Genomic DNA, 25563 nt, shown 5'->3' with positions numbered 1-25563 from the left:
GCAGTGTACAAATCTAACGATATAGTCCGCGCTCGAAATAAATTGATTGAATTTTATTTATATATGAAAATATAGAATTATTAAAATACAAACTCAATCGTTTGGATGTGTTTAAAAATTATTTTATAATTATGAAACGATATATAATAAGGTTAAAAATAAAAAAAGGTCGAGGCATTTTTGAATTATTTTTGCTATTACAGCGCCTTTTTGCATTTCTCTAAACGGATGCAGCGATGCAATTTTCAATTCATAAACCCGATTCATATTTTATTTTCCTTTAATGTGTGAACAGCAAGATAAAAGTAGAAAAAATTGAAACTAAACACTTAATTAAATGGCATTCGCTAACGAGGCGGGTCGAGCCAATATTCACTCGCCAATGATCCTCTTTTTCTCTATCTTTCTTTTTTCTCTCTCTCTCTCTCTCTCTCTCTCTCTCTCTCTCTCTCTCTCTTACTCTTTCTTTCTCTCTTTTAAAAAGAGATAATAAAGATAACTGTGGTGACGAATTATTGCATTCAAGGGACGCAACGTGATATGCGGTATAATGACGTTCTGTCAACCGCGCTTAATCATCGCAACAACATTAATTACAACGCGATTAAGTTTGTCAGTAAGCCGACTCTATGGCAGTAAGAAATTCAAACCTGCACATGAATGAACAATGATACTCTCGTAAATGTCACAGCTATATCAGTGGAGTATAATTAGATTCTCTTATCGACGAATATATATATATTTTCTATTATTTTAATTGCGCCTAGCTTTTCGCGCAAGTAAAGAATAGATTTTATAAAACTTTTGAATTTCTTTTATAATTTATATATTTATGTTTTGTATGTAAAAACACGTAAAGGAAAATTTCGTTCAGATGCGCGACATTTATTTAAATCATATAATCCTCAATAAGATTTTCTCTTGGCGAGAAGTCATCGGTCTTATGTATTATGCAGCAACGAGACAGGAAAGACAAGCAGTTGTACAAAAGAAAATGGAGAGGAGGACAAGCTGCGTTCGCCAGTGGCTTGTCATGCGCGACACGTGTCGTGTCGCAAACTTTCCGTCCTTCTTCCATCAGTGTTTCGCTACGAATTTCGGCTTATCGTAAAATACTTTTAGGAAGATGGCGAAAGAAATTCTTCTTTTGAAATTCGTCTCTATGTCGATGTATCTTAAGTGGACAACAGAGTTAGCGTAATCAATTCCGTCTAAATCTTTTTCTAAAAAGTAGATATAGACAAGGCAATCGAGCAAATCTTAAAAATTTATTTTAAATTAATAAAAACTTAAAAACTAGTAAAAAGAGAATTCTACATGTAGAAAGAATATATAATATTGCGTATTGAATTACATATAATGCATTAAATGTAATGAAGGACAATTGCGAGAGAGAGAGAGAGAGAGAGAGAAAGAGAGAGAGAGAGGGAGAGATAAATGTCACCGCAACATTCATAATATGAATTTAATAAAGGAATAAGAAAAAAATGTAAATCGAACAACTAACAAATACGCGTACAAGCGGAAGAGGAGCGAAGGAAACGGGATGCAAAAAGCATGAAATTGTGATTCGAAAATTCAGTGCTTCGTCGTCGACGAATCCCACGAGGTAGCTAGCGTCTTTTCCAAGCAAAGCGACAGGAGTAAATCGAGGAAATTTTGGTATTTCGTAGTCCCAGGTCGCCTCGCTCGCACGACTGACTTTGTGCATCGCGATGCGAAAATAGAGAAATCGAGTGACTGGCGATGGTCTCGTGAAACGGCGTCGCGTGTATGCGGAAGGTAATAAGAGAAAATGGCAATAGCGTAAAACGCGAAGCAAACAAAACCAGGGAGAATGGTGCAGATATATGTAAATAGAGAGAAGAGGCAGAGAGAGAGAGAGAGAGAGAGAGAGAGAGAGAGAAGGCAAGGTAAACACGTAATAAGCGCGAGGGTAGACAAGATGATAGATCGACTCGGGCACCAAAATGCAAGACAAGGAAGATTGTATTCGATTTTCGCGGGCAAATTCCAAGCGTAATTAAATGCAACTTGCGCGTGATATCGCTGAGAATACAGAACTTGCTCGAAAATCGAATATCTGCGCACGAAACCGTTTCTCTCTGGCGTTAGATGTAGCTATTGTGTTTTATTTTATTCGACATCGGCAATATATGCACAGTAATGACAACAATGTACACGCAATAACCACTGAGTAAATATCGCGTACAAATTCCGTAGATAAATAATATATTTATAAATCGCTTCTACGTTTGCTATTAACAAGTGGATTTAATATTTATTGCAAATTTACCCTATGTTATTGGTCATTTCGTGAACCGGAAATTATGATTCTGAGCACATAGTGACGGAAAATGAAAAGGAAACGGATACTCGCATGGCTCGTCGACGAAAGAAATATAAACCGAGAAATTCCAGATTTTCTCCGTTTAAGCGATTACGTTGATCTTCGGACGAACACGAAGGGGCGAACAGGGAATGAAGTTGAGGGTGGCGTCGGAGGGGAGAGCGGACCGGAGGGTACCTCGAAAATGTAGGTAAACTCGTGCTGTAGAACATGTTGCGGACGAGGGGCGAGGAGTCGATCAAGGGCCAACGAACCCTTCTTACCCTTTGATCCTTCCCAACCAGTCTTCCTCGCCCTTCCCCCTCCCCCTCACCCTCCCCCCCTCTCCTCGGGACAACCACGTCGACGAGGATTCTCTCGACCGGAAGTGCTTCGCAATGCAAGTCGTCGAGCACGAACGCGGCGTTTTGTGGTGCATCGCGATGCGTCGAAGAAGAATCGATTGCGAAGATGACCAGGTACGAGTGACGAAGGTCGTCGATTGGCCAACGAGTAATCGTTTATCGGAAACGATAGATCATTTCCTTTTTCCGTCGTATTAATTTCAACTTTTACGATTGCACAACGGGAGAGGAAAGAGTAGGAAAATTTGATTTGATTAACTTTCTCAATTAAGAAATTTTCATTGTACAGTTTGCTCGTAATTATTTCGCTAATTAGCAACTTGGAACGCTTCGTTTCGAGTAAAATCTCGCAATGTCTGCAGAATAAATGTTATTTATAAGCTGAAATTGTTACGTGCTTTGTTAAAAATTGCGACCAACATTTTGCGCTATTTTTACCTTGAAGAGAATGTTGTATTGGATGATTCGACAGAAGTCTCGAGAATATATCGAGTGAAGGAAAGATACGAATAAATATTCAACCACTCTCTGCCTCCACGATCGAGCTCTGTTCCTCTTGTTTCTTTTGTGAAAGAGGGAGACATTCGAGTGGACTCTTGATAAGAAAAACGTTCCTTATTCTTGCTCGCGAGATCATCCGGACTTTCCCGGCGAGGATCATGGAGTTAGCTTCCACTATCGTATCTTTCTCTCTTTATCTTCTCTGTCTCGCTATCTATTTCTCTATCTCGTTCTTGTCTTCCAACTTTCTCTTACTCTGTATATTTCTCCATTCCTCCGCATTCATGCCGATCTCTCTATGACTCGAGAAATAAAGATCCCGAAGAAGGATGGACGAGTAGGGGCGGGGGGGCGGGGGGGAGGAAGGCATCGAGGGGAAATTATTGACGACAGTGGGAGATAGCTGGTAAATTCCAGAGATATTTGTGGAAATTATATTCGATCAGCTCATCATTCGAAAAAAAGACAAGTTTCGTGGCAAAAAAGAAATTTACCCGACAATGCTTAAATGGTGACATGTTTCTTCAAACTTTGTTTATAATAAAAGAAAAGTTCTCGCGCGGCGAAATTGACGTAATTATTAAAGTAAAAAGATGTGACTTTGATAAACTTTGATATTAATATTTGACAATAATCGCAACATGTTTTCTTAAACAATTTAATCTATCATTCGTATATTAACGCAGTATTCTACGGAACGCAGTCATCAGAAATACATATATCGAGAGACATGAAACGCAACCATTCTCTATTGATAATCAGCTTGCTCTATTGATAATTAACTTCCACGGTTAACAACTCAAGAGCGTACCGAGGCGACGACTATCTGTCAAAGTATATACTTTGCACGATGATATTTCAAATAGAAATTGAAGCGACAAAAGGCATAAAAATTAAAAATTGTTTTATTTAGATTTATTAGAACGTAATTTTCAATTTTTGGGATTTATCGGGACGAAAGCGACGTTAAGCGATTTACATGTCCTCCTGTTCGCAATATAGCTGGTCGCCGATAACGGAATTTCGGGATATTCACGGAGCAAAGCCGCGGCAGAAAGCCTAGAGTGCTTTGAGCCACGATAACTTCCGGTTCGGCGGTTTCATTGCTCACGCGATTCTGCGCTCAGCTCCGGGATTTAATTTATCATCCTCGTTGTATTATTCGTGACAAGGGGACGATCCTCTCTCTGAGGTCCAGCACTGCTTTCTCTATCATTTCCAGTTCTCTGCTAGGATATATTCTGCCGTTTCTGCCAAAATAGTTATTCGTTTTTTCAATATATTATACACATATATTATACATAATAATAATATTATATATATATATATATATATATATATATATATATATATATATTCGCACTGAAATTTATAGCTCTTTCTCTCGACTCTCTCGGAACTTCTGCCAGAGTTTCAAAGACGCCGATAATTCTTGCGGGCTATTAGAAGTTCGACCGCGAAGATTCGCTCAAGTTCGATAGTGGTTGCAGGTGCTGAGATGATTTATCTAAGAAATTTTGTAACTTTGAGATTCACACCGCACTTAACATGGCGTACGCAGAAAATTTAACTTGCTTGATACTCGCCAATTTTCCTCTTCCATGCATAAAAGCAATATATAATCGAATTATGCATTATCATTTGACGTTTTATCTTCGATGGGACGATCATATACCTCATGGATTATTCCAAAAAATCGTGCAATCAACGAAAATAACCGGTAGCGAGGCGTGACATTATCGAATGAATAATAAAGTCATAAATCGATCGTCTAAGAGCGTTTATTGAATCAATAGTGAATCTCGAAACAAGCCATTGACACGCGGGGCGAATGAATATCCGCGGAAATAAAGGAGAGCGACGAGAGCAATTGGAGGGAACGCGATGTATATCGTGATGGAATTTTTTCTACGTCTCGTCGCGACCCTCGAATGCATGCACAGCGCGGAATCATCGGCGGGGTTGACGAATGAGTCCATAAAATGTCACCCTCGCGAGATCAGAACGACTGATAGAATCTACAATTATGTTTACGGTATGACGAGGTTATTTCATGGGGTCGTATTACGAGCACAGAGGGAAAGAGGAAAAGAGGGAAGGGAAGTATTGTATATACAGCGTGTCTTTCAACCCTCGAGTGCGAAGGGATGCAAGAAAAATATGACGATAAAGGAAAGTATGCCGTTATGTCAAATGCATCGGGCGTAGAATCCTATTGCAGATATATTATCAGGCTGTAATCATGCAAATTTTTATAGCATTTCATATTATCTCAAGATATATGGGGGAAACGAATCGAATGAGAGGGTGCATAGGAAGTTTTCTTACAATTATTTGTATGGTCGCATTTATACAATATTTGCATACCATTAAAGGTTTTTACTGCGTTCGTAGTGCAGTTTTTATTGTATTTTTTGGTTGAACTAATTTTTTCCAAAGAGAGAAATGGAAATTCAGAATGACTGAATTCCACCGTTGCCCCCTCTTATCCAATCTTTTTATTCCACTGTTCTCTCGCCTCGAGCGGAGGGTGAAGAATAACCCTTTCGTTCAGGATGATACAAAAAAGCGTTTTCGCGGCGCATTGGTGGAGAATGGAGCCCGTTTGAACACGAGATATACTTGTCATCGGCAATTAGAATGCGTCCGATAAGCCCACTGTATCCTATTGATTGGATTGCGGCCTTCTATGTATCGGATTCCATTCGTAATCTCCGGCGGACTGTGGACGTTTATCCTGTATACCGTATCTTTCGACGCCATTGTGATCGATTCGTCGTTTAGCAATAAAACGACTTTGCTAAGGTTTATGTATTTGTAAATTGTAATAAAAAATTCGACAATTATGTGAATATTTTTATTAAGAGTAATCAATTTTTTATAATCAATATTGAATTTTTATCGTTGAATAGTATTCCGTGTCATAATTATTCCGATTGTTTCCGCTTTGTATTACAAATCGATATGTCAATGAACTTTCGACATATCGTACATCCAATTCCGTTCCCACCGAAATCTCGTTTGCGAAATCAGTCGGTATCCCCCAATAAACTCTCGTTCCGTGGAAGCTATAAACCTTCATTAGGTTCGCGTCCGTTTAATATTTCTCCTCTCTCCTACTTCCAGCAATCACGTAACGAGCAAAACTTGGACCGTATCTAACATCACGTCAACGATAGTAGATAGTTCGTTTTTCGGCCCACTAAATCTTCATGTATCGCGCGAAAAGAGGGAGAGCCTACATTTATGCTCTCTTGTCATCCGTGGATCTCGCGAGAGGGGAAGTCTATATCATCGCATCCTCGTTGGTCGCGTAAACAAGCCGTTCCTCCTGTCGGCAACCTCCTCTCCACCTTATCTACTCAATTAGACAAACTACTTTTTCCTTGGCAAACATTGTCGGGAAAAGAAACGACCATCCTCGGTCGCTCTTGTTTTCGACTCGCTTTCTCACCCTCGTCCCCCGTCGCTATCGATGACCGTCTCGGGAAAAACTTCCGGATTTACTCGCCGATATCTTGCAATTTTATCGCGGGCGTCGCGAAAAAAAAGATTCATCTGTCTTCTCATAGTCAATTTTCAACATTTGATAATTTTTTATTAAAATATAATTTGCTAAAAAATATCTTAAGTTTAGATAATTTAAATTTGGATAATTTTATAAGTACTTAATAGTATTTTATATGTGTGCGTATAACATAATCGGCATTGATTATTTTAATAATATTCTAAAGAGCATTTGTTTAATCCGGAACAATCCGCGAACATTATGTTTCCTCGGATACGTGCATCGAGAAAAATGAATTCCTCGGCGAACAATCAGCGTTCCCACGTCGCCGCGGCACTTAATTAATTACTGCCGAAGACGGGTCTGCGTCGTGGGTCTCGCGATTTATGCGGCACCAGATGTGTTCGGGCAGAAGTCGCATGAAACGTCTGGAACTAAAAAATACATCGCGATGCACCTGCACAGACCGCCGACCGCGCGGCACCAGTAGTAGAAGCACGCGATGGGTACGGCGCGACGGCGGCGGGATGACGTCATCCAACGGCAGTGGCGAAAGCCGCCGAAGTCAGCCGAGACCGATGCCCGAAGCGCACCACCTAGTTCGCCTTCGCTGTCGACGAGTCCGACGTTCGACGTTCAGTCAGTCGCCGACCATCGGAGCAGTCGCGGTGATTTTTCGCGCGCGTCTCGTACCTCTCGTCCTTTTTTTTTTTTTCCTCCATCCCTTCGATGGTCGAGCTGCTACGTCAGCGTCGTCAGCTGGTTCGTTGGATTTCTATCGATAACGTGAGACAGGTGTTGACAGTGACCGACGATAAAAAGCCGATCGAGACCATTGCGAGATCTGCCGGGAGGTGGGAAGGAGGGGAGGGGGAGGGGGAAGAAGGGAATTAGATACAGAAGGGTATCGATTCTTTGTTTCTAAATGAATAACAATCCCAGTGCGGTGGAGGTTGAGCTTGTGCCACAATTACCGATCCTGCACGCCGATCTTCGTGGCAGCTGACTGTAAGTCATTTTCATTACTTTTTCCGTCTGTTATGCTATCATTGCTGATCGCTCCTCGTACATAATAAGGCTACTTACTGCGGTTCCGCGGTGGAAATCATAAGTTAAATATTGATTTTTCGTGAAAGAGAGAGAGAGAGAGAATACTATTTCCCTCTTCTACATCGCTCATATTTTTACTCTTTAACTCTTATCAATCTTTTAAATTTCACAACTTTGTGCATCATGCCTGATGATATGACCTAATTTCTTTTTATACCGATTCATTATCGATCCTAGTATGTGTACTACTCTCTCACTAGTCCTACTTATGTCTGATCAATACGAATTTCTCTACTCGCTGTTGTCGCGACTGAATGAACAATGCCCCATTTAAAGCTGTCATTAAACCGAAACAAAAATAACTCGTTATACGCTCTCGTAATGTCATTGATCTTTACTTACGATATAATTCCAGCGCAACGTTATTGATCCCATCGTATTTTAACACACACCTAAAACGCAACGACGCGAACAATTGTTTAAGGTCACTTGGTTGACGGGATACGTACGATGTGTACAATATTCATCGTAAAGAAAAGAAACTGACCATTAATTGAGAATTCATATATTTAATAGCGAAGGTAACTCTAAACTTGCGCTTCTAAATTCGATGCGTTTATCGATCGCCGCTGGTCTTGTAATTACCGCGAAATAAATTACACAGTTCGATTATACCGGCAATTTAAATTCTTATCCACGGCACGCATATGATAATGCGCGATGTACGCGCGGCAGATGCAATTTCGATAATAATGCAACCCGCAATCGTCTAGTCTGACGCGCGCGCGCGCGCCCCGCTCGTTCGAGTGCGTCTCCTGGTGCGAGCGCGGGCAAATTCTCGTCCCGAGGCCCGCGTTTTGCTCGATGCAGCGTGAAATGGATCGGGTAGCGGAAAATAGTTATCGAGCTGGCGCATAACTGAACTGATACAGCGGCGGCCGTTCGCGATAAAGCATTCCGCCGGACTTTTCATGTAGAGACACGTATGTTGATAGATACGTATCGCCTGAAAAAAGTATGTCAAATATCAATTTTCGCGTTAATGATTTTTTTTTTTTTAATCTTGTTATATATTTCTTTATTCAAAAATATTCTGCGTAATTGTTTTTTTTTTTTTTGCCATTGTATAAAATACATTGCAATTAATTAATGTAATATAATGGGGTTCGATTTACATATCGATTCTGTAACTTAAATATATTAGGTAGGCTTGATAATAAGGCAGATTATTGAGATCCGATATCTGGTATTCTAATATTAAAACTGTATATTTTGCTATACAAATCAAAGGGGGAGATTAAAATATAAAAATTGATTATAATAATTACACATATAAAACACACACAAATTTTATAAAATAACAAAATTAATATAATATTATTATAATCTGATATTAATAGTATTAATAATATGATATTAATTTTACACATATCTACATCGATAGCAAAACAATTTTAAATAACGGATTTAGTACTGTAATACTTTCATTATTGTTGGTTTCTTCAACTGCAGTTTCGGCATGAGGAACTATAAAAGTACTATTTGCCGCTATTCGTTCAACATTGGATGAACGGACTAGTCAATGGATAGTTTTCCAGGGTCGCCAATAAAATTTAAGACTCCCGATTCGGACTCGTCTAAAGGACCTTACGAGTTAAGGAGCGAGAGTCCGTGCTTGTCGCGTTTCACCATTTAACGTTAGGGGCGATCGTCGGAGTTTACCGGACTCTATCGTTCTCTCGAGGGGTGACGGGGGTTCGCAAGGAGGAGGAGCGCAAGGGCGACGGACGAGGAAGTGGCGAACGCGGAAGGGGGTGGTCGATAAAAGCCGCCCTCGCATGGCTGCGTTATTACGTATAAAAGCACGGGGATTGCGGATGTCTCTCTCTCTCTCTCTCTCTCTCTCTCTCTCTCTCTCTCTCTCTCTCTCTCTCTCTCTTCTCTCTCTCTCTCTCTCTCTCTCTCTCTCTCTCTCATGCACATCCTCTTTTTTTGCGCGTCGCTTAATAACGATAATCGCGAGCGATTAACCCGGAATAAATCCGCGCGATCACCAACGAAATTTTTCCTCGCGCATTATCGGTTTGCCTCTCATCCTTCCGTCTTGTTGATGCAGATCAGAATAGTGACAGCTGATGGCCGAATATATTGAAATTTTCATGTTTCAATGACTGCGTAATTAGACACTTGTTACAAGCAAAGTGGTATTCACAATTTTTCCCTGTCGACAACTCTATGCCATAAACGGCATTACATAATTAATATTGATGGAAGATTTTTTTTTTTCCCTCCCGATACCGATGCGCAATATTTAGAACACATTCTACTAATGGAGTAGCAAGGTTGATTTCTTTATTATTTCAATTTTAAATAGTCTAAAAGCCATTAGGAAAGATTATTTACATTACACTACGCATTGCTAGAAGGATGATCTTTTAATGAATATTAATTTTCTGCGACTTGGCATTAATCAATATGAAGAAATTAATAATTATATCGTAACGTATCTTCGGGAAATATCGCGATACCTCGTAAAGTACGGCAGAATATAAAATCGATAATCAATAGAGGAGCAACGGACACTCGTGAAAAATTTAAAGAGCAAAGCGAGCAAAAATAAAAATAGTAGAGATCACATCCGACGAGTGTATTGTTCGTTAACTCGTTCGGAAAAACTGTAGTTGAATGGTAAACGATTTTCTCTTTCCTCTTTTTTTTTTTCAACGCCGACGTCCACAATGCCGGCGCTCTCAGCCAAGCCACTTTGCCATTTCGCTCTCGCGACAATCGTTAATTAAAGCCGTCTAGGGCACTCGCGTTTTCCAGACTCACCCCCTTACTTCTTCGCCCTCCTCGCTCGAGGATGGTTCCCAGAACCCGTTTACCTCCGCGGCTGTCATTGACGTTCAATGGGGGGGGCCGTTAATCATCGTGATCTGACCAAACGGATTTTTTATGTGTCACGCGCACGCTTAATGGAATTAATTCCGGAATCCACGAGCTAATACAATACAGCTCGAGCTATATGAATCCACGAAGTATAGCAGCAACGGCAGCTGCAGCTGCACCGAGAGAAATTTATTCGCTCATGATAGTAAAAAGGAAAAAGAATGAGGAATAGGAATTTGAGCTTGCGAGCGAATTGGGAGTACGGGCGAATAAATTGTTTATTCGTTGATAATTAATAATCTCGGCGAATAACGTGATAAATTATTATTGTCAAATTCGTTTAAATTCGTTAAAAACGTGCATTAATCGTCATGTGTATAGCGAGTATATATTTTCCATTTTTTTCATAATTTATTATTTATCGTAGATTTATTTGAGCTCTGGAAATAATAAATAATTGTCGGGTAAATTGTGATCTTTCGGGCAAAGTACGAAACGCTAAACGAGTTAACGATGTTCTTATTCACGAGGCAGAGAAGGACGCCGAGGGCCGTTAATCGTAATCATATTTCACTGCCGTCGGGCTCGTCTTGATTCATCTTGATGCTAGCTCTATCATTCTCGCACGAGAGAGACGAGCGTAATCCCGCTTCCTTCTAAAATTAGAATCCGCTTCATGCGTCTGCTCCTGTCCCTCTTTCTCCCCTGGCGCCGCATTCGCCTTAGATCGTTCCCCTAACCAATCTACCTTATTCCCCTTTGATCGTCCGTTCCCTCCTTCTGACTTCCATAGAGCTTTGAAACAACGCTACATCACTGGACTCGGTAAAGTCTACGTTTGTGTGTGTATATATATAGGATATCCGGCGCCCTCGCTCTTCGTTCCTTTCATTGGCGTAATTTTCGGCCAATTTAGAGTGAATTTTTCATGGTGAACGAAAATTCTCCGTAATTTAAACGCTCATATTTTGTGCAGTAAAAGGTAATTGCAGTGAAATATGTAATGTTAAAGAAATTGGGCATAATAACGTACATGTATTATTTACGCGGAGATGAACTAGTGCGTATAAATTGTTCACATATTGCCGCTATCTTTCACGTATTTTCTACTCTTGACGATTATATTGAATATTTCATCACGGTGCATTACAGTTGCATAACCCAAGAGCGCAAAAAAAAGCATGCATTTTTCGTGCGAGAGATATTCTATTGTACAGTAGAATTAAAAGCCAACGGATATATATCCGCGAATATAAAAACTGTCATTTTTTTCCAAATTTTAATTAATTTAAATATTAATAATTAGTAATATTAAAGGAAATTGGAGGAATATTTATTCTCATATCAAGGCTATTATCCTAAAATAGCTTTATTAATTTCTAAAGACGATCTAAAAATTCAAAGATGATTTTTTATTATATAGTTCCTTTGTTGTTCCTCATCGACAATTTATTTATCAAAAAGTGAACTTAATTAACTATGTCCCTCATGTCATATTTATATCACTTGTTAATACGAATTGTGTACGATGAATATATGTGTTTACCTATTTATCTCATGTTATATATTTGATACAAGATGCACAAAGTTATATCAAATTTGCTTGAGGGAAATTGATTTGTGTCGATTAAAAGCAGTGCATCGGCCAGACTGTGCCTCGAGTGTCTCTAAATCCAAAGTACTCGGTAATCTCGGCTAAGCGAGCCGACGGTAAATTACATTACGCTTCGTTAGTATCGTGCTTGTTGAAAAGTTGAACGTTAGCATGGGTGAGCGCGGGCCGAGATTAATTATGCAAATTAATCCGCGTGACGCCGGAGTATTTTGCGAGCGAATCGTGAGGCGATAATTTACCGCGGCTTCAACATTAGACCGCGTCTGCTGATTCCGCTTCCTCCGTTTCCTGGTCGATTACAGTGTTTCTGCAACGCTGCGCGATATTATTACTCGAAAAAATATATTCCGCGAATTTATTCGAAGCTCGTAAAGGTCCGTCGAGGGGGTTGGGTTCATCGAGGATGAGAAACGTTGCCCCGTGAATTTCAACGAGTCGATGATTCTCGTTGCGAGCGCATCGCCGTGCAATGTGCATTTTCGCGATTGCGTAACGGATAGAAATTATCGCGTTACGCTCGTTATGACGGTACGGTCGGCGTATGGCGGCAGTCACGAAATGTCGGAGATTATGTGTGCGACGTCGTAATTATGTAATAGCGTAACGAAATAACGGAGCCCGTCTAATTTGCATAATAACGTCTCGACGAAACGGCTGGCACGAGTCGTCGCGAACTCCTCTCGCTCCCTCGCCTCAAATTTATTCTGCGCTTTGTTATATGTATTTAACGCGCTATTATTTACAATCCTGCAGAAGAAACTCTTTCGCTTTCTCGCGTGATCCCGGTATAAGCGATAAGTATTAATCGCCGACAAATTTAATTACTTCAAGAGCCTAAAGGCGCGATGTTTGATCGCTTAATACCGTCGACTTTACGATCTCCTCGTAATATCCGTACAAATAATTCCCCCTTTCTTCGCCGGTGGTAAGTAGTAGCCGGGACTTTAGCGAACCGTGTCTGCTTTCCATTAACACCCGGAAAGCATTAGGTGTCGGTAATGGTAATAGAGGCTCTAAGATAACAGCAGGTGCACAGATACTCGGCGTCGTTCTACCTTCGGGTAAATATACCATCGCGTCTTTTAACGGAAACGCTATTCTCAATATTATTTTCTTATATTCTCAACGAACGTAAAATTCTTTCCACCATATCCTAAATTACAATTCAATTTAATCGCTACGTCGCGCGAATTACGATATAATTGGATATATGTAGCTTTTGTTAACAATGAGTTTAACCGCTATCGTATAGTAAATTGCAGATTGAGTTACTACGAGTTACACCGCGTGAATTATAATCAAATACCTAACTCTCTCTGATAACGACGAATTTATCTGCTATTTTATTTTAAATTACCAATTAGTTTGTTACGAATCGCAATCGAACATTTCTTCTTGTAACAACAAATTTCATTATTATCTTTATTTCGTGTATGCCGCAGTTTTTACACGAAGCGACGATTATTAATGAAAACTTGAAAATGGTTAATTTTTATTTAATTTTTTTATTTTCTTTTTTAAGACAAATCTTTCATTGTAGCTGCTGCAACTTTCCCACGCGCCTTAATCGTCACCTCTCGAAACGCTCTCGAGATATTTCTGTCCTTAGCTATGCCAAACAAGGCTTCAGCGATGAAGAAATCTAATAGTACAGGAATAAAAGAGAACATCCGGGGGTGGTCCATTATCTTGCAGAATTTTTCTATGCGAGATCGATCGCGAGCTCGATAATTCACGAATGAACGCACTGTGTAATTACTCGGTTGCGACGAATGTACTGGGTGTCGGTAATATCGCGTAAATTGTGTATCATTTTATATTATTATATAATCGACTCGAATGATTATAAATATATTATGGATACAAAATTGTGGATTAAAAACTTGAATGTTAAGAGTATGCTCTTTAACTCTTTAGTTTCTGCAGTTAAGAGAAAGTGAACGATGTTTGGAACACCGCGTACATGCGAGTCTGTCACGAACGATTATGCCGGGCGTGCGACCACGCCTCAGATCGTATCTCGATGCCTTGAACGGCCGGTTAGATTAGACCGGTAGTTATCGATGATCGAAACACTCCGGATTGCATAAATGTCCCGCTTCGCTCAAATGAAACGTTATTGAGCATTTTTATTATCTCATGTGTTTTCTATTATCTCTTTATATAATTATTCTTATAAACAAAAAGAAAGAGAAAGAGGGTCAATCTTGAATTACTTGATTAATTTAATTTTTTGTATAGCAATTAATAATATTACACTACCAAGAGAGAAAATAAAGATAGAGGAGAACGCGGAAGATTATTTTTCCACGTAACGCGAATATTAACTTGGGCAAAAGTACACGAACCTAAACGACGAATTGCAAGTACACCGTATCGACGAAAAAGATATAATTTCCATGCAAAAAAAAATAAACGCTTGATGAATGGAAACGCTTGTTGTTTGTAGGCACGCATTTCTCGCAACAGAAATACCGAGAAAAGATGCGACCGCAGATAACGTGAAATATATGAGGAAATTACACGGTGAAACCGACATCGCGCTCTGAGAGTCACATGCATGCGACGCGCTCGTAAATCCCGGAAATGGAATCCTTCCCCCTCTTCTTCCCCGATTCTCCGCTCGCGTACCGTCTTCCACAAGGACTCCTTTTTCTTCCGGGACATCTCTTTCTCTCCGGTAATACCTGCAGGACGTAATCGGTGATCCCGGAAAGTCGGCGTGCTTGATAAGTTCTCTCACGTCGGATTTTGAAAAAGCTCTCCGGCAGTCTGGAGACCGAAAAAACGGCGAGAAAGAGAGAGAGAGAGGAGAGAGGGGAATTGTAGGAAGAATAATGTCCCGAGAGAGGTCTTGCCAAGATGCCCAGCCGTTGGAGATTATCGGGCTAAACTGAAATCCGGAGCGAGAACGCTCGTAAACGCGAACGAATCATCCTGTCCAGGATGCAAGATATTCCGGCGATGCCAATAGCTTCGTCCCGAGGATATATGCCGTGGGAGTCGACTAGAGACTTTACTGATAATAGTCTTACACAGATGTTATAAGAAGATCGGGGAGATCGGATTCGCGTTACTCTTGCGGCGGAGATTTCCTCGGCCGTTTACCGGCGATTTTATCTCGCGAGCATCTATCGGTTCGTGTTGAAATTTATAATACTGTACGAAACGCTCGCGACGCGTTAATTAATGTTCTATATCCCGAGACACATTTAATATTCATGCGCTTATTAGTATTCGATATCAGGGACGCGAGGAGATCGCTTCGGAGAGAGATGCAATCGGCTCAAATATGAAAAACGAGACGTGGTGTTGGAAAATAAATTTCAATGCAACGCGGATCGATATTCGTAACGCAAAAAATAACTCGGGCTTAAAAAAAGAATAAAATAAAATAAAATAACGTGCATATATCTTTTTCTATAATAAAAAAAAAAAAAAAAAAAAAAACCCGGCACTCTAGACGCTGATTCGCTTTTGATCACGTTTTATCGTGCAAGTTAGATTAAAATCTGGCCATGGCAGTGCGCGAGTTAATGTACGGCGGATAAAAGAACGGAGAGGAGGGTGTAGACAAACTCGAAGGGGTTGATTTTAGTGAGTGGAGTTTCCGAGTTCCATAACAAAAAAGGCTCATAAAGCAGCGGCGAAAGAGAAGAGCGAGCGAGCGAGCGAGTGAGCTTCTCGATGAAAAAATATACACCCTCAGCTCGAAACTTTATTAACCGCGTTTCTCGCGCGAATTCCCCCCCCCTCCCCCCCCCCCCCCGCGACGGAATAGCCGGTCGATTTACCGGCGACCGATCATAAAAGATTTATAGACTGCGGCTGACGCGTAAAAAGGAAGACATTGACGAAAAACACGCGATTTATAATACGTCATAAAGGATCTCGTCGTGAGCTATCGTGAGGATTTCACGGTGGCGGCCTGATGATGAAACGATAAACGTCCGGTAAACGTCGGGCTTCGGATAGCTCTAACGCTTACTCTCGCGAAATGACGAGACAATCTTGTTACTCGGAATATAAACGGACTTTAGTGGCGCGATTTGCCTGGACTTCATAAAGTCTTCGTAAGGTGGGACGAATCCATAATCGCAAAGGCGCTGTTAAAAGCGTTAAGCGTGAAAGATATTAATAAATCACGGAGTACGTATAAGAACAATATACAAAGAAGAAGCGAGATTATGCAAGTGGAAATTGCCTTGTTAAATGCTGCGTGATTTTCCGAAAGCGTGATACTTAAAAAGTGTAATCGAAATAACGAACGGATTAACCCGCTGAGAATTTCCTCGACATTATTATGGCGATCGTGATGAGACGCTATTTCGTAGCCCGAGAACAGCAATGGAACGAGTACTATAGTTTACTCTGCCCAAAGCAGACTATGTTCATCGTATAATAAAGTTTATCGTGTCCGATAAAAATTTTACGATTATAATAATTTGCACGAAATTTTTCACGTTTTTAGCATCGATAGCTCGCATGTAGATAGCAATCCATTCACGATAATATTCGTCAGAGATGATATAAACTGAAAGAATAAAATTTCTAGTTACTTCTAAGTTAATCAAAGAAATAACAGCTATTAAAAAAAAAAAAATAAATAAATAAATAAAAGAGCGAAATATAATAAAAGTCGATCCATCTATCCGAGAAGTCTTTCCCACGGAGGTGTGATCAGTTCTTTCTGCGAATCAATTTATTTGTGGGAATTGAATCATTTATCGGAACACGTTCTCATTACGAAAGAGGCCTAGATCGGCGTTTTTCAATCCTTAACCTTGCTTTCAACGCGAGTCTTGGGAATTTAATCTCTTTTGATTCTCATTCTAACGCACTAACTACTTAAGAAAATGAACAATGTATATTAATTTTAGACTTGATATTCTATGCCACGTAGTTCTTCTAATTTATTATTATAATTCCCAGTTTTTTTATGCAATTTTTTATATTGTATATTCTTTATTATGATATAATTCTAAATTATTTCGTCTTTGTAATTACATATATATTTTATTCCTTTCGATGAAAATTTATCGATTCGCAGAGGTTAAAGATTTTGATACAAAGTTGTAATAGTGGTTTAATTGCGCGAGGCTACCAATGTATTTGGAGAAACTACGAGCAAGCTTCAAAGCTCTCGAGACATCCTCCCATCGGATCGGCCGAAACTTAATTACCTCGGCGCACTGTACGCGGCACTGTCAGCTACTCGAAGGGTGAAAGGGCCGCAGGGAATACTTCCTAGCTTCGACAAGGCCTAACTAGCGGTTTCTACGTGCCCTAGACAATCGATCCAACAATAAGAGATCGTGTTCGGCGCTACTATACTTCTTTCACGCGGTAGAAGAATCGAATTTCAGCGTGAATTCTTCTCACGGCATTCACCTCTCGAACACCGATACTCAGAATTCTCGAAAATAATCTCCCGTAACATACGCGTCGATCGCTCTTTGATCGCGTCGTCGCAAAGTCGATATCGAATCGATCAGTTTGAAAGACGGCAGAAACAGCAACGGCCGTTTTATCAATACGATAGTGATCTCAGTATCGTCCATTCAATGTATATCGTATATATGTAAGTGTAGATATGTGTGCGGTGGTTGGGTAGAGCGCTCGAAATGGGGTGACGTTGACGGCACAGTGGCCGAGGGGTTGTGCCATGGAGCAGAGGGTGTGTATGGGTTGGGGGTTGGGGGTTGGTTGGGTGGTGTTGTGTAGTGTGTATTGATCGAGCGAGGAGAAGAGCAGCCCGACTCTCTTTCTCCGTTTCTCTTCCCCTCTCTATCTCTTCTCCCTCTCGCTCCCTCTTTTTCTCTCTTTTACTCTACGCCGCACTTTGCATGGACATCCATTTACCCTACACGATGTTTCGGCCGTGCACCACTTTTTTCTCGCTAGAATCTTTTTCGCTTTTCTTCCTCTCTATCTCTCACCCTTTATGCAAATCACCCGCCCTCGCTCATGTCCACGTCATGGTCAATCGGCCGTTGTTTCTGTCGACAAATAATGACAGCGAATTACAGACACCCGAAATACCTGTCTTTCCGACATTCTGTAATTTAAGTTTTCCTCTCTCTCTCTCTCTCTCTCTCTCTCTCTCTCTCTCTTTCTCTATCTTCGTCAAATGTTTGTCAGATTCCATTGATAGGGGAAAATCGATCATTGCTACATGAGCACAATACTGGACGCGTTAACGGACGATCGATGCAGCACAAAAATTTGAAATATTAATTTATAGATTATATTACGACGTGAATATTCAGCTTATCCTTTTTGTCTTCGTTTACTCTTTTCTTTTATTTACGACTATTTTTTTAATTACAAAAATGTTTGTTTTCTTTTTTCTTTTTTTTTTTTGCCCCGTGCCTTTCCTGACGATTTAATTCGCGCTTTCCTGAAAAAGGCCGCGATTTACGATGATAGCAATATAATCAGAAGATAATAATCCACATTCTCGAGCAGAAATCATAAAATTACGAATACTGTTAATCGTGGTGCCGACGAGATAGACACAGGGGGAGACTTGCCGGCGTAATTTACAGCTCAGCCAGGTGCGTCAGAAGTTGCTCACCTTACGACCTAATTGGGTTTAATTATACCTGGCTGAAAGTTACGGCGACGCGCGCATGTATGCGCGCCAGTTGGGTCACAATTACCGTCCTCCGGTAACTGATTTTAGTTATATCGCACGCATCAGTTTATCTGTACCCGTGTTGCCTAACGCGATATGTCATTAATATCCCAGGAAGAGTAAAAAGAATCTATAAAAGAAATTTTTTTGGAGATTAATTTCACGCATCTTTCTCAACTTCGCCATGACTCTTTTCTTTATAGAATTATTAATGGCATCTCTCGTCTTACAAGATGAGTCATGGTCCATTATCATCTTGCTATCGATTCGCGCCCATCTCAGATGAGTCTCAGATGAGTGTTTCGCTTTAAATTGACTACATCATCGTCTACTCGGATCGCCGAGCTTGTAATACTATACGGACCTCGATATGGTCGATTGATGCGCTCAGTATCAATAACCCGGTATTCCGAATACTATCGTCGCAACACCTCGTCAATCCTGGGATTAATAGTATTAATAACGATCCAACTATATAACATTATCGCGATTCGCGATCGGGAATCGAATTAACGTCCTTGCGAAACGAATTACGCCAATGCGTCAGTATTGCGATTTTATTCCCGATAAAACTCTCGTCGGTCCGTTCGATTCGATACTGCCGAATACGAGATTATTATAGATCAATTAATAACCCGTTTAATATGATTGAGAGCGCGTCATAATATTCGTCATTTGGACAAATTGTCATATTCGATTATCGAATCTATCCGTATGCGAGTGAAACATTGAAAGAGTCTCAAAAGTATTGATCGAGGAGGAATTTTCGTAGATATTTCATCGATCGTCTACTGAGAAAAGTAGCGCTACCCTCGTGTTCTAATAAAATACAGGAGCCTTCCCCTTATTAGCGAAACTTTTGACGAATTTTCAAAGCACCCCGTCGTGTTATTCCCATATACAGATGCGAAATTATATCGTTTGACTTTGCGTGCCATAATGCTCGTCTTCGACATTTTTCGTGTCACTCTTTTAAATTAAATTACACTTTTTCTCTCCTTTTTTTTTTTTTTACGGAAGTTAAACGAGTTTTCTCAATATTACTTGATTTATTTTTGAATCAATCTTTTTCAACCTTACTTTATTTCTCTCGGTATATCGCAATACGCGAAAAAGTTTGAAAATTTTTTTTACCCAACCACGTAACACGCAATTACAAGTTTTTTCTAACTGCAAGCGACGAAGTAGGTTCACCAATTAGCGGCACGTACGAGAAATTATCGCGATTATTATCATATAATTAGGAAAATAATTAGGAAAGTCGAGAATAGTGAGTGCCTACCAATGCACTATTTGTATTTGCTCGATTCTTAACAAGGATTATAAATAAACGTGGCACAATAATATTGTAATATAAAAATAATCTAAATTCTTCTTAATAACTTGCAAAATTGTCGTCCCAAGATTGCAACGTATGATTATACGTGATATAAAAGGAGTTAAAAGGATAAGAGATAATGCTATTCGCATTTTATGCAAACGTTTTTATTCGAACTTATCGAAACTTTTAACATGAATATCTTTCAAGCGCAAAGTAAGCAGAGTTGACCTCGATATCGAGGAAAAGTTCTCGCGAACTCGCGAGAGTAGTTCGTTATAATCCCGGCGATTAAAGGCTTCGAAATCCAGAATCCGAACTTCTTGGGTACGTTCAAAAGGAACGTCCGTCCTTAGATACACCTCTAACGCCTGAACGATACTCGGGAGAGGCAGCTGGCGTTAGTCAGCAAACCGCTCGGCTAATCCCTTAATTACTTCGACATGGTTAGCGACCCTGTACTAACCGCCGTTGGTAGCTGGCATTGTTCCTCGATCGTTAATTAAAATGAGACTTTCTTGCAGCCGCGCGATTCCCGCCTGCGAAGAACGAGTGCATGCATTCGAAATAAAAATGCATTCCGGAATAATCAAATTTTAAATGTTGATTAATGTTTTACATATCTGTTAATAATCTTATAAATCAATCTCATGAATGTAACGTATAAAAAAAAAAAAATTATTATCTATATTGTATAATAATCTGTGTAAAGTTTAGTATTTAAATATATCGAGCCTGCCGTAGTCATTAAATTACTTCAATTTTTTATGACGAAAGAAATGAGTCAAGTAAGTAAAAACATTGTGTCAAAAATGTATCGGATATGTCTCGTGCACTTAAGGATTAACGAAGAAAAATACTTATTCTATCGAGTATCGCGAATAAGCATCATTATTATCACTACGATCGCTACATCGACAATTCATTCGCTTGTAATGCGTTACATGAACGATGCTGATTCAGGTACGGCTGCGAGGGTGTGACGGAGTCCGCTCTCGTCGACGACACCCTCAACGGGAATCCCCGCTCGTCATCCCCGTCGTCGTCGAACGCGATCCTGCCTCAATCTCACACTTTACAGTCGGGATCGATCGACGCTACGGACACTTCCGGGTCGAGAAAGTACGTACGAAACACACTCGTGTGATCTCGTGGCCAATCCAATCCCTCCTGCAGATGATCGTCCGCTTGTGTTACCATTATCCATCGCTTCTCATCCTTTGTGTGTTTCAAGTTGCCGCTTCTGTTTGCCGTTGTAGTAGCGAAAATGTCCCGTCGTCAAACGAAACACCCGAGTTTCACGTAAACAACCCAGCGCTCGCAGATGCGAGCTATTGTATGTAGACTCACCTGTCCGTTCATGTACCTACGTTATTGCATATTATATTGCGATGCTGCAACATGACAGATACAACGAATACCTCGTATTCGAAGAATGAATCGCGAACGTTAAACCGAGAACAATCCGCACTTGTATGAGCGACATCACAACTTTAATGCAACTACATATTATGTGATATGACGTATATCATATGTGTATGTTCTCCTCCATGAAAATTTATATTTGTATAAATACACGACACTTACATCTCGCGAATATTACACACGCAGCAAACAACAATGACGTACGAAAGTATTTTCCGCAATTTCCATTGTCGATAGATACCTTTTATTTTTGCATATAGATTTTGTCTCCATTTCGATGCAGTCGATGTCTGACGCGCACGCTACTCATATCAGAAAGTAAATAGAATAAAATTTCACACTACCAGTAGAAATCGGACTTGTCTCGAGTCCTCTTGTATTATAAAGTAAAATAGACTTTTCTTTTTACGAGTAGCGATACTCGGATCCATGTGATAAAATATGAATAACTGGATTGAGAATTTGATAAACGGAAAAACGATCGCGAGTAATAGCTTGCTGTAGTATCGCACTTATCCTTTGTATGTGTAAAATTATTCTCACTGGTGTTATAATTTTCTTTATCGTTTGCGAGTTTGTGAGATTAATGAATTGTCATAAATAATATTAGGAGTGACAAACAATTAAGAGTGATTAAACTATCCTTGATATTACGTTATTTTATAAATATTCAAAATTTTTTTTAATTTTTCCCTCGAACAAATTATATATTTTCTGCTCATATTTACATAATGTTGCAAATAAAACTAAACTTTGAATATTTTTCCCTCCTTTGAAACAAGCACTTGACAGACGCGACAGACACCTGTTACAATCTCTTCACTGCATGTATACAGGTCATCCTTATTCACCCAATTCCGTATAAAGCCTTCGGCTTCTTTTATGAATGTGCACGATATATAATTTTACATCACTTCCAAGTACGAAGCGCAATTTCTCCTCGCTCGCTCGCAAAGGACGTTTTATTTTATAGCCCCTGTAAATAATCTCCCGTTGCCGGCTCGTGTCGCACCCGACTTTGATTAGCACGCGACGATTTCTCGTAGCGGCGATAACGGACTATATCGTCGAGGATCAATAGTAGTTTACGAGCAAGATGGTACAGTCGTCAACTGGACGATCTAACGAGCGGAAATCAATTTGTTATTTTATCGTAGATGACGATCATCGCGAATGTTCACCGATTCGTTCGTCGAGACGACCGGACAATGACGCGATAAATCAAGTCGCTTATTTCGACGATCGCGATTCATCCTGAAATGTCGTGAACTGAAATTTCCTCGAGTCACGCGACAACGGGAATACAATCGCGTACTCGTGGAGTTTTGCGATATAATACAACGGGAGAGAAAGAGAGAGCGGAGAGAGACTTTTTTTTAGCGAACAACCTCGTCGCGTGTGACCGCCTCCTCGTGATGATGCGAGATTGATTGAAACGAGTCGCACGTAGACCTTATTGTTAGTACAGCCGGGAATAGCAAACCACGAATGGTAAACGAAATTTTTAGATTGGAAATAGGGCCGATAAATAAAATTGAATATTTTTTTTACGAAGCTTTGTATATCGCTGTGGTGAAATTTATAGCTTGCACTTTGTACTATCGCTAATTTCCTTGTTGAACGAATACGAGCTGCGACTCCCTATCTCCGCTGCAATTTTTATAGTCGATTATATCGACTTTGATTAATGTTGGTCTCGATTCCCTTTTCACTTTCCTTTTTTAATATTATAGGTGCACGCAAAAAATCCAGAGGATTAAAATATGATTATAAAGATACATTCGAGTCATAGGCGGATTTAGTGAAAACGTGTCTGTATTTCTTAACAATCTTGTTTATACATTTTGTGTTCTAATTAAAAAATTAAATAAATTATGTTTTTCCTGGCATATATTATATTTATGATACAAAGAAAAAATTACATTATTCGCCTATGATTTGGATTAAAGATAATCGGACGACACAAAATTCTAGAAGGTGTTCAAATCCCAGACTTTCTTAAGACATCTTTTAGAACACTCGTAAATCTTTGGATATTCGATAGACATCGTCGCGATGATGCACAAACCGGACTTTTTAAATAAATCTATCTTTCTTGACCTTCGATTTTTCTTGGCTTTGCGCTTCAGTTATTGCGAGAAACCTGACAACGAGACCGCAGATATGGGTGGTGTGCCGCATATAGAGGGTGGCCTGAACAGCGAGCTATACGCAGTGCCAGTGAAACGGCGACAGCCAAAAGATCAGAAGAACAATGCGATTCTGCAGAACAATACCCAGGAAAAACCATCGGACGTGGATAGCACCGATTCCGAGGATAAAGATGAGAATCTGCCGCCCGGCTGGCAGAAGCACGAGGGTAGGTAGTCGAGCAAAAGGTTGGAAGTATTCCATTCTCAAAATCGATACATGAAATCGTTTTTTGATATTTAGATTTAGATTTAAATTATATTCGACAGAAAAAAAAGTCGTTAAACTTTAAGATAAATTTAATATAAAAAATTAATATATATTAAAAATATAAATTTTAGTAAATATAAATTAATGTTTCCCTCTTCTCATTAGTTTTTTTATTTCAAATTTTCTTATTTTTCCATATCTTCTTTCAATAAAGTGATATATTGATAATATTGATCACGAAAATTAATACGCGACTATTATAAATTGAAATTTCAAATTTTATTAATGATAAATCAAATTTTATTAATGAACATTGTTTCAGACGAGAATGGACCGTATTATTGGCATGTGAAAAGCGGCAATATACAGAGAGAACCACCAGAGGCTCCGTTGCATTCAAAAACGGAGGCGCGTCGAAGTCTGGTCAAGGATAATGACAGCGTAAGTAGAATGATGTATTAAAATATTTTATAATCACTAAAAAAATTTTTTTTTTACTAATATTAGTAATATTGATATCAATAAGAAAATAAATTATTGTGTAATAATATTAATAAAAAAAAAATTATTGTGTAATGATATTAACAAGAATATAAATTATATTGTGTATTTTATTTATATGTATTATATATATTTTATTTGCGACGCTATCGTTTTAGATAAATAATTTTCACACTTTGAGCGGCATGGTGAACACGGTGACTCGCAGTAACACAAGCTCGGCCTTGGACCAGGAATTGGAAAACAAGAGGAAGGTGGAATTGGCGCTCAAGTAAGCGAATGTCGCCTCGCTCACGATCATCTTTGTGACAATTGTTATCAATCCAACTCACTTATTTCTTTCAGACGAAGAAGCTATCCCGCCAGAGCAGATTCTGAGGGCAGAGATAAACCGATCAGATTTGCCGTGCGATCCTTGGGTTGGACGGAAATTGCGGAAGAGGATCTGACACCCGAGAGAAGCAGCAAAGCCGTGAACAAGTGTATCGTGGATCTCTCACTTGGTAGAAACGATTTGCTGGACGTCGTTGGACGATGGGGCGATGTAAGTTCTTTCAGAAACCAAGTAGATTAAATCTACATTATTATACAATAAATTAAAAAAAACGCACAAACAATAAGAAAAACAGTCTTAACGTGAAAAAATTTAAAATTATAATAGATATGATTTGTGAAAGTATATTTAAGATTCTTAAATAATCAATAGTATATACCAATGTAATATACCAACATGGATTTTGTTGCGCATAAACACGCGATGAGAGAGATACATTACGAAATATTTCAGGGTAAAGATCTATTTATGGACTTGGACGAAGGGGCGCTCAAGCTGATCGATCCAGAGAATCTTACCGTACTAAACACGCAACCTATTCATACAGTTAGGGTATGGGGTGTAGGAAGAGATCACTGTCGGTGAGTGAATTGTTAATTATCTTTAAATGAATCGTGAAGAACTGAGGAATTTAGAGCTTTTAAAATGTTGGATTCTCTTGAATCTTTTTATTAAATATTATACGATATAT

General features: G+C 39.5%; 1 protein-coding gene across 1 annotated transcript in view; it reads left to right on the top strand.

Moving 5' to 3' along the window:
- The window catches only part of LOC138936787 (protein Fe65 homolog), a 143998-nt gene that overhangs the window by 112358 nt on the left and 6077 nt on the right, over positions 1-25563 (top strand). Inside the window, exons 5-10 of the mRNA XM_070302448.1 lie at positions 21176-21334; positions 23767-23996; positions 24360-24478; positions 24697-24809; positions 24884-25082; positions 25326-25453. Coding sequence (XP_070158549.1) covers positions 21176-21334; positions 23767-23996; positions 24360-24478; positions 24697-24809; positions 24884-25082; positions 25326-25453 — 948 coding nt within the window. The remainder of the gene's footprint in view (positions 1-21175; positions 21335-23766; positions 23997-24359; positions 24479-24696; positions 24810-24883; positions 25083-25325; positions 25454-25563) is intronic.

This window comes from Polyergus mexicanus, unplaced genomic scaffold, assembly GCF_030449975.1.
Source record: "Polyergus mexicanus isolate NDT 795.1 unplaced genomic scaffold, iyPolMexi1.0 SCAF_10, whole genome shotgun sequence".
Taxonomy (NCBI): Eukaryota; Metazoa; Arthropoda; class Insecta; order Hymenoptera; family Formicidae; genus Polyergus; species Polyergus mexicanus.
Note: the sequence above shows the minus strand (reverse complement) of the source record. Positions and strands in the feature narration are given on the sequence as shown.